At 38.3% G+C, this 10,818-nt stretch overlaps 1 protein-coding gene across 1 annotated transcript; it reads left to right on the top strand.

Moving 5' to 3' along the window:
* Positions 1 to 1,283: 1,283 nt before the first annotated feature.
* Positions 1,284 to 9,965, top strand: LOC128508219 (E3 ubiquitin/ISG15 ligase TRIM25-like; the record flags this gene model as incomplete). The annotated part of the gene is made up of 9 exons (XM_053479442.1): positions 1,284 to 1,355; positions 2,569 to 2,693; positions 5,696 to 5,794; positions 6,067 to 6,192; positions 6,451 to 6,534; positions 8,175 to 8,279; positions 8,725 to 9,217; positions 9,703 to 9,792; positions 9,882 to 9,965. Coding segments are annotated over exons 2-9 (1,194 nt in total), but the record flags the coding sequence as incomplete, so codon positions are not given.
* Between the last annotated feature and the right edge of the window lie 853 nt (positions 9,966 to 10,818).

Genomic DNA, 10,818 nt, shown 5'->3' on the forward strand with positions numbered 1-10,818 from the left:
AATTACTTTTTAATTAGAAACAAACACCAGCCCTGGAGATTATTTTTGTACCAGTCTAAAAGCATTTTTATATTCATTTGTAATAATGTGTTGAATACCGCATGTAACTACTGAATACACTACTGAAACTTAAGCATAGGTTATCATTCCTCTACATGGTTGACTGAGAGCTCTGGCTCAAACTCAAGTCATACACAGTACGATATGCAGTGAAATGCTTTGACAACTGCTCGTGACCTTAAGATAAAAGACCTTACTGCGTGAGGAGGAGATCACAATCCATCTTCTTCCACATACCAGAGCTCACAGACACCTATGATTGGATATAACAGGAATGAATAAGCTCCTCACACCCTAAGTGCATCACCTTGAGTAGGTGTGGTATCAGCGTCTCCCCATGCTAGTCTGTGAGCTGGCAGTGGCGGAGGAAAAGCCCTTCATATTCCACCACAACCAGCACCAGTGATTTGCAGGTCTGAAGGTTCAGCCGGGTCTCACTCACAGTAGGTCCACTTCAGCACTCAAAGTCTGGGATAGAGCCCTTCTTTCTCTCTCTCTCTCTCTCTACTCCTCTATTTCCCTCTCTCTCTCTCTCTCTCTTACACAAAATGTCACTCCTAAGCTGCCAGTGATCCAGACCTCCTCTGCCCTTCGGACCTGAATGACTCGTCCTGGTGTCCTGCTTCGGGTTGGACTCCATATGAACCTTTTCTCCTGTTATACTGAACTCCCAGCCTCCTAACACACAGTTTGAGTGCAGATCAATCCCTGCTGTCCGTTATCACCCAGATGATGATGGGTTCCCTGTTGAGTCTGGTTCCTCTCAAGGTTTCTTCCTATTACCATCTCAGGGAGTTTTTCCATCAGCGCCATCGCCCTCGGCTTCTTCATCGGGACGATCTGATCATTCTGATTCACACACATTTTTTTACACATTTCCATAATTTTCTTTTGATTCTGTAAAACTGCTTTGCAAAAACTAAAATTAAAAATGCAATTGATTTGGTATGAAGGCAAGATTACGTCTCAGCTAAACTAGGTATCAGCTAAACTATCAGCCAGTTAGAGTTGAACATATTTCAGTCATTTTATGTGTTTAAAGGCCATTCGGTGTTGTATAAAATGGAGTATTAACATAAAGGACATGACATATAAAGGACACGTCCATATTTAATATACTTTACTCTTCATAGTGCACCGTAGATGTCATTGTTTTACACCCTAAAGAGTGTACTTGTGTAGGAACCATTACGTCATTTAGAGACTAACCGACCGAGCGTGTGCGGAAATGAAAGTGAAAATCAGCACGAGCTCAGTGTTCGGGATTTTGTTCCAATGTTTGTGTTGTTTTGAGGGTGAGTGGAGAATAAATGAGATAACAACTTAATATATAAACTCATAGTAACAATAAAAACTAGATTTAGTTAAGAGAATAATGTATGTTGTTACTTGTATAGCGTATTTTAATCTACAGATGATGAATGAAAAGTTAAAAGACACAGGTTTTCATAATGGAGTGTTTTAACTGGGCCTGGCAACTCATTGTTTAAGTTAGCTATCACATTTTAATGCATTTTAAAAACCTATGTTAGGTAAAACTTATAAATATGCAACATATGTTTTACATTTTTCATAAATCTCCTGTTTTTGAGAAACATACAGTACCTGCTTCCTTCACTGGAACAATTTTAATAATACTTCATACTTGTTTTTAACTGTATGAATATATATTTTTTCAATTTAATAAAAGTAAATAAATACATAAATCCTCAATCTTTATTATGCTCATTGTGAGAGGAACCCTACATCAACCCTACATCCATTAAGTAACCTCTGTAGTCCAACTGTAGCTGTATAGGGCCTGTGGGGGCCAATTGGTATCACTATTGTATTTATTCCTATTTTATGACCATGGTATGACCTCCAGTCAATCTTCACACACTACAGTATTTCTTACACTACAGGCAATTTCTAAATGTCAATTAGCTCTTTGGATTGTGTGAGGAAACCGGAGTACCCGGAGGAAACCCACACAGACCCTGAGGCGGGGAATCAAACCCAGACCCAGGAGGTGCGACACGACAGTTTGAAAACAAAGAATGGATAAAATTAAAAACAAAGAATGGATAAATTCTATAAAGTTAACTTGAACAATGAGCTGCCCATCACCCCAATTTTTTTTTACTTTTTATTTATTGTTAAAATGCTATAACCACTACGCCACAGTCCCACCTACCCTGCCATTAATGCATGTTAAATCTAATATAAACAGATACAATATATAACAGCTAAACAGCCATTTCAACCACCATAAGAGACTTCCTTGAAAATAGTAAAATATTGACTCTGTTTCTATTGCGTTTTGTGTAAATTCTATTTTTTATAACTATTATTTAAAATAATACAAATTATTAGAGGTGAAGGGGGGAATGGATTCAGTGATTTACTGCAATTATTTTGTGTGGACATTTTTTTTATTAATAAATACTTGCATTTGAAGTGGTAAAATGTTGCAGATGCTCTATGATTCTGTTGGTGACATCTCTAAATGCTCCAATGATTTCTCAGGTGTTTTTCAGGATGTCAACATTAACCCCTCTGTCCATCTCAAGCGCTACCAGTAGCGAGTCATCAGACTCTACATTACGTCATGAACATGACAGTGACAAGTCTGATGAAAGTGAGGACTTGAGGTGAGTTCATTGTGCTCTTTCATTCTGAGTAATCAAACACTGGTGAATTTTCTTCCACAGCGGTGCAGCTGCAAGTCCAGCTTTGTGTTTTCTAATGAGTCATCATTTAAACAGAACCTTATTGTTCTCAGGAACATGTTTTTGCATCCCAAGCCCAGTAAAAGTTTGTTCTTTTTTAACAAATCAAATTGTTCTTTTTTAACAAATGAAATGTGCAATTTTAGGGATGTTTTTCTAAATGGAAAACTTTAAATTATATGTTTGAAAGGAGTCTCCAGTGTCAAGGCTTTGTAAAAGTCACAAAAGTTTGCACAGTGGAAAATCTCCTGAATAGCGAAGTTTACACTTGACACTAACATGACATGCATTTTTTTTATCTTAAAATAAGCAAAGTGGAATCGCCACTAGAGGGCTAGTTGTTAATGCTAGTGTTTAGCCCTTTGTAGTTTTTGTTTTGCAGACTTAGTTTCCCAGAAGGCACCTCGGACAGGTGATGCGGGAGCACATTTTTCACAGTCCTGTCCCATGTCTTTAGCCTTAGTCCTGTCTTGTGTCTCTGGGCGTGTCTCTAGTCTCTCGTCTTGTCCCTGTTTTCAGCTCCATACTTAGCTAGAGTCTGTGTTTCGTCCTTAAGTCTGCGTCTCAACATAGTGCTTATATTTAGTGTATTAGAGTCTGTGTCTTGTCAGTTAAGCATGTATTTCAGTATAATGCTTATGTTTTGTGTCTTGTTCTCTAGCCTGGGTATTGGTCAGTTATGGGTTATATAATTTAAGTGTTTGTTTCTTTGTTTGTTTCGTTTCTTTGCGAGTCCTGTTTTGGTTATATCCTGAATAAAGACTCTCTTGTTTAAAAACCCCCCTCTGCGCCTATGCCTGCCCTTTTCTGCCCACGGCATTAACAACAGCCAATACCACCCCGTCATGACACAAAGGGAAAAGGGGGGATGAGAGTTTAGGTTTGCTATGACATAAATACTAACAGAAACTAAATTGTTTCTTGTACTTTCTATAACATTAAATGTAACTACAGTAGTTATCATGAATAATCCCTAAAGGGTGCCTTGTGCCCAGAGACACTGGTTTTTGGGATAAAGTATTTACAGTGCATCCGGAAAGTATTCACAGTGCTTCACTTTTTCCATATTTTGTTATGTTACAGCCTCATTTTAAAATGGATAAAATTCATTATTTTTCTTAAAATTCTACAAACAATACCCCATAATGACAACGTAAAATAAGTTTTTTGAAATCTTTGCAAATTTATTTTTAAAAATAAATAACTAAAAAAATCACATGTACAGTACATAAGTATTCACAGCCTTTGCCATGACACTCAAAATTGAGCTCAGGTGCTTCCTGTTCCCACTGATCATCCTTGAGATGTTCCTACAACTCGACTAAAGTCCACCTGTGGTATTTTCAGTTGATTGGACATGATTTTAAAAGACACACATGTGGCTATATAGGGTCCCACAGTTAACAGTGCAAGTCAGAGCACAAACCAAACATCATACTTAAAAAGTTGATGTTTATAATTGATCTTATATAATTCTCATGGTCTGCGTGTCCTTCAGGTGGCATAAGACAAACTTAAGCCCAAACTCCAGGCTTCTGTCATATGCCTTTTATTGAGGAGTCAGACTCTACTATTAACCACTCTACCATGCCTGATTGGTGGGGTGCTGCAGAGATAGCTGTTCTTCTGGAACAGCTGGAGCTCTTTCACTCTTTCAGTGTGAGCACTGTACTTTCGCACCTGTGCCTCGTCTGCAGTCCTTCAACTGTGATCCACTTCAGGCTGGTAACAGTAACTCCACTTCATCCACTTCAGGTCAAGCGGCTGGCTGTCTCAAAAACCTGGAGCTGAACACGCTCAAAACAGTGGAGATGATTGTGGACTTCAGGAGGAACCCACCTGCACTTCCCCCACTCACCATCATGAACAGCACTGTGACAGCAGTAGAGTCATTCCTGTTCCTGGGCACGACCATCTCCCAGGACCTGAAGTGGGACACTCACATTGACTCCATTGTTAAAAAGGCCCACCAGAGGTCGTATTTCCTTCGCCAGCTAAAGAAGTTCAACCTGCCACAGGAGCTGCTCACACAGTTCTACTCAGCCGTCATTGAATCCGTCCTGTGCACTTCAATAACTGTCTGGTTTGGCTCAGCTACGAAAACAGACATCAGAAGACTACAAAGGACGGTTCGGACTGCTGAAAGAATTATTGGCACCCCCCTGCACACGCCGCAAGAACTGTATACATCCAGAGTGAGGAAAAGGGCTCGGAATATCACTTTGAACCCCTCACACCCAGGCCACCTTTTATTTGAACTTTTGCCGTAGGGTCGACGCTATAGAGCACCTAACACTAGGACAGTCAGGCACGAAAACAGTTTTTTTCCCCAGGCAATCTACCTCATGAACAGTCAAACATCAACTGTCAATAAATATATGTGCAATATTGTGTACAGTATCACAGTGCAATATACTGTATAATACCACAGATTTCAGATATCTATATAACTTATTTTAAAAAGTATCTCACACCCTACTTCATTTGATGTCAAACTTTTTTTTGTGTGTCGTGCTGTTTTGTCTTGTCATTTGTTTTCTGTTCTGGAAGCTCTGTCACTAAAACAAATTCCTTGTACGTGCAAGCGTACTTGGCAATAAAACTCTTTCTGATTCTGATTCTGATTCTTCACACCACCTCATCGTTGATAATTTTCCTGTAACTGCACACCATATACTCCAGTTTGACCCTGAAGCCTGTGCACTTTCTGCCAAGCACAATCAAAACATGTATTTCACTATACTAATAGTGAAATCTAATTTAATCTTGGCTGGTCGTTCAGTCTGGATTTGAACAATAATAATGCTGGTTGGATTGATCATTATAACAAGATAAGGCTTGTATTTTTTTTTATCTATGGCCTTTATTATAGCCACAATCAAAAGAAAAGCCATTCAGTAAGAATCATTTTTTTTTTCTACAAGGAGCCTGGAGTCAGACTGGGCCTCATCAGCTCCTACTTCAAAAGATCAGGAAATAGATCCCATCCAGTTACGTCGACGACAAGCAAAGAGTTTTCAAGTGTAAGTCCAGATACTTTGCTACTAAATAAGACACTAAATTCATTTTGAATATAGGTCAGCTACTGTACAGTATATCAGCTTTTTTTTCTTTATAGTATATCTACAGAAAATATGCGACACACACTTATATAACACTTATCTAACTTATATAGAGACTGATTATCTCATGCAAATTGTACAGACATTCTACCCAAGCACTGATTATTCCTTTTGAATAGCAATAGCAATGCTGTTGTTGTTGTTGATGATGATGTACATCAGTGCTTGTACAGGTATCTGAACGTTAGTGAACACCAGGACAGGATCAGCCATTCACCAGCTGCGTCATACATCTCGATGAAAAGCGACCGGTCGATGTATGCTCCGCATAAGTTCAGACATGAGCCCGATGTCACACCGTGAGTGCTTTTGTTCTAAATCTCATTAACCTGAAAATATGAAAAAAAAAAAAAAGATATTTACATGGTGAACCCAGGGGATGTCCAGTTGTAGTTTTGTTTTCACAAAAAACTTTTTGTATTTAAATGTGCAAAATATATAAATTCTTCACTAATTAGTAAAAAAAAAATGAAATGGTCGCCCTGCTTTATAATACTTACATAATTCCTTTATAATTATTTTTTTTTTTGTTTGTTTTTTTTATTTGTTTTGCACAGAACAAGCCAACGTGATGAATTGTCTCCATGTCTAACACTGGCATCCTCTCATTCCATGGACCCACCTATTAAATTTATTTTAAGGTATCTACAGTATGATGTAATATGTATGTAATACAGTATGATGATCATTTAAAAAATGTACAAGTTAAATGTAAAGGCAAAATAAACACACACACACACACACACACACAGTTTGTCATAGTGATTATCCTGCTGAAAGGAGTCCTAGCATCAGGGGACACCGTTTCCATGAACAGCTGTACTCAATCAGCCTGTTTAGGTAAGTGGTACAGTACAGCGTAACTATCAGATTTGTTTTATTATTGTAGAAAAATGATTCCCTGTACGGGCGACCGGTATGTACCGATCAGGGCACGGTTTCCCGAAAGCTTCTTATCGCTAAGTAGTTCTTAAGTTGTACCTTAACTTCTCTCTTAACGTTACAGCACGATTCCCGAAACGTTCGTACTCTAAGTATATCTTAGGTAAGTCACACGTTCGTAAGGTAGGTCTGGAGGAGAAGAAGGAGGCAGATGAGGAGAAAGATGCAGAGGTAGGGATTGAGGTCTTGAGTCCTCCACAGTGGGCTGCACTGCATGCTGCCGGGGTTGGGGCAAGGCAGCAGTTGTTCGAAAATGTTTTTGTTGAAAATATGTTCCATTGATCATTAGCCATCATCCATGACTGGATGGACTTTTCTTTTGACACGTTTTGTTTTATGATAAAATTAGATTTAGTTAAATGAGATAATAAACTTGGGAGTTTCAAACCCCGCGTACATTTATTTTTCCGAGTGATTGTAATGCTTAAAACCTCTAATCTGTCATCTCATCGTATTTATTTCATACAGTAAGTGCGCTATACAACCCCAACCACTGACATGCTTCTCCTAAAGTTGTGTGGGCCTACACATTAAAATATCTCTGTCAAAAGTTAACTGGATGTCCAAGCTAAAATGTCGTATTGCTGATTAATCTTGATTTATCTAATGGGTAGTGAACTTAGGTCTCAAAATTGGAAGACGCCGCTGCTCTGCCTCAAGCACAGCAAACCTTTTTCAAACAATCATGATCTCCATCTCAGACTAATGTTGGTTTTAATTTATATATTTGTCTATTATGCCCTGCTATTGATACTGTAAGTTAACCCATTTCGAAACAAACGTTATTGGAAGATTTTTGTGCAATGTTTCAATTTGCATAGAAAGTGCTGTCTTTTTTAATGCTGTCATGCAAAAAATCGATTCCTGAGCGACCGATGTCAGCTAATTCAATACCTTCACTGTAGACAGCGCCTTGTAACGTGGGACGTAAGAGGCAGCGAATTAAGAAGACTCCTAAGGAACAGTTCGGGGAACACACTTAGAAAAGTAAAGAACTTACGTAAGATATATCTTAAGAGTCTTAAGAGTATAGCGCTAAGAGTGTGCGTTATCGGAAAACCGGGCCCAAATTTTTTATTAATCCAGTGACAACAGTAGCTGTCAAACTAACAACCACTGTTATGACAAATTAACCAGTGCTAGTCTCTGTTATGGCTTATGGCTGATTATAGAGGTGATCAGAGAGAGGGAGACCTAAACAAGGGTCAAATAATCAAATAATCCTTAAGACATTGCAGGACTTTTTGTTTAGTTTTTTTGTCCTGGGTTCAGAACAGGTGCCCAAGTCTCTAATTACACTTTTGCCATTCTGCTAACATGTATTTTTGAATGTTTTTAGTGATCCCAGGTTACAGACACAGAGCATGATGAACAAGATATCTCCAAACCTAACACCTGTCAAGTCTGACCAGTCTGTGGTTCCAAGTTTTCCGTTTGAATACAGGTCTGTACTCAGTAGGTCGGGTCTCTGCACAGAAGTAATAATAAAATAAATGACTAAATAATCACGTGATTGTAAACAGCCCATTGACTGCTTTAAATCTTTACACATATTGTGAAGCAGCTCTTCTTTGTAATCGCACTAGTGTGTGTTGATTCAAAAATACAGCAGACAGTCAATCATCTATTTATAAATGACATTGAATATCAGACATTAGATCACTTTTTAACAGTTTCACATACAAACACCATGACAATGAAACATTGCATGTGTACTTTTTCAGGTTAGAAAAATTGTATAGTATATTTAACCTGGTCCTGCATTTCTTTATTCCAACATTTATAATATGAGTAAATCTGAGCATTTTAAAATTGCTAACAGCTACCATGATGGACTTAAGAAAATATGTTTAATTTATTTTTTTTTGCCTGTTTTGAACTGAACATAGAGATCCCTACACCAGTCAAATGATGAGGGAACACTTGAGGTGTACAGAGTGTAAAGATGTCCTCAAGGAGCCCATGTCCATCCCCTGTGGACACAGTTTTTGCAAAAGGTGCATCCTAAACTATTGGATCAGACCAGCCCAGATAGGAAATTACTCCTGTCCTCAGTGTAGGAAGAGGTTTACAACTCGTCCTGCACTCAACCTGAATGTGACTCTGGCTAACGTTGTGCAGACGCATCAGCGGGCCAAGTTCAGCCCTGCTGTTCCTGTTCAAAACTACGCTGGACCTGGAGACGTGGCCTGTGATCTCTGCACTAAAAGTAAGATCAGAGCAGTGAATACATGTCTGACCTGCAGTGTGTCTTACTGTGAAGCTCATGTGAGGACGCACTACACTGTAGAAGCGCTGCAGAAACATGTCCTGATGAAGCCAACAAAAGACCTGAAGTTGGGTGGAGTCAACAAGCTAGGCAAAGCTAATACTTCAGCTGAGGTGGGTTTTAACAGTCAGAAGCAGGAATGAAGGATTTATTTTAAATTAGTGGTTGTCCATGTAACCAAGAACTGTTCAACACATCCTTACAACCTGGAAATATAATGCTAACTCGTCAACTTTGTGGAAGGAAACTCTTGATGAAGTTGCATGGTGAAAAAAAAAACAGAGTTAAGGAATCAAAGCTTGGTTTAATAGTAAAAATAAGAGGATTTCTATATATACACACACACAGTGTGACGGTAACTCACAGAATTGGGACTAAACAGCCGTGTGTCTATACGAAAACCACATGGCAGTGAGACTCATAAGAAAAAGGCTTCAGTTTGTTAGGGAGCATAAAGACTGGACTTTGTAGCAATGGGAAAAGGTCATGTGACCTGATGAGTCCAGATTAAGCCTATTCCAGAGTTATGGGCGTGTCAGGATAAGAAGTGAATGTGGATATCTGGAACAAACACTTACTTTACGTTTTTATCAAGCAGGTCACCGTGCCTAAGGATCTCATGAGCAACTTAATGAAGCAGATGAAGCAGCTCCAAAATCATGTGAATGACATGGCACTGAAACTGGAGGTAAGCTCACCCCGACCCCAGCCTCAGAACAGTTCAGTTTGCGAGAAATCTTTTACAATAAGTTCCTGAGCTGTTGTTTCATCTTTAAGGACATGCAGAAAAGTAAAACTAAGGATGAGCCTCCGAGAAAACGCTCCCGTGGACAACTCAGAAAGGGTGAGTTGTACCAGCTGCTTTCGAATATGGTTCTACAAGCATGTCCACTGTATCACCATTATATCATATCATATTATCACTTGTTGTTGTTTTTTATATATATATTTATTGACAGAGAGGATGTTAGATATGCGTGTTTTTGCTGAGCCTGATTACCTGTTTAAAAAAGAATAATTATTTTCCAGCTTTGGTAAGAGCACATTTCTACCTAATTTATTCCACATATACTAGATGTTGTATTGTGCATATGAAAGTAATGCAGAATGGATAGAAAGTAAAAGCTAATGTAATTCAATTATGTACACCGAGCTAGTTAGCCATTTTAGCACATTAATATAGACTAATGGAAACAGATGTATAATCCGATTTATAATATAATGTGTTTTGTTGATTACTTTTCCAAGTTTCAACTTTCTTTAACTTAAAGTATGATTATAATTAATCATTGATTAAAGATTAATCATCATCATGTTTATATTTGTCGACAGGTCTCAATGATGAAAGGATCCTCTGTTTCTTTTTTGAAATAAAGATGAAGCCAGTCTGAGCTCTAAACTCCTGTGTAGAAGGCCTTCGCAAACAGTTTCATACTGTATTCACTCTGCTCCAGATGCATCTGCTTCAGCTCATGGACTTTCTTCTTTTTTTGAAACTGTAATTGTTATTTTATTATTTTTTATTTTAATTCACCTGAAAGAGATGAAACCAAGATCTTCAAAATGTAACCCTGACATTACGCTCTCTCACTCATTAGCACTTACAAGTCCCTGACTTACGAACATTGGAGTTATGAATTTTCTTATATATAAACGGACCGCAGATCTACAAACATTCTTGGATATAAAGGTAGCTCACGTGTACTGTACAAAA

The sequence above is a fragment of the Clarias gariepinus genome, chromosome 20 (assembly GCF_024256425.1).
Source record: "Clarias gariepinus isolate MV-2021 ecotype Netherlands chromosome 20, CGAR_prim_01v2, whole genome shotgun sequence".
Taxonomy (NCBI): Eukaryota; Metazoa; Chordata; class Actinopteri; order Siluriformes; family Clariidae; genus Clarias; species Clarias gariepinus.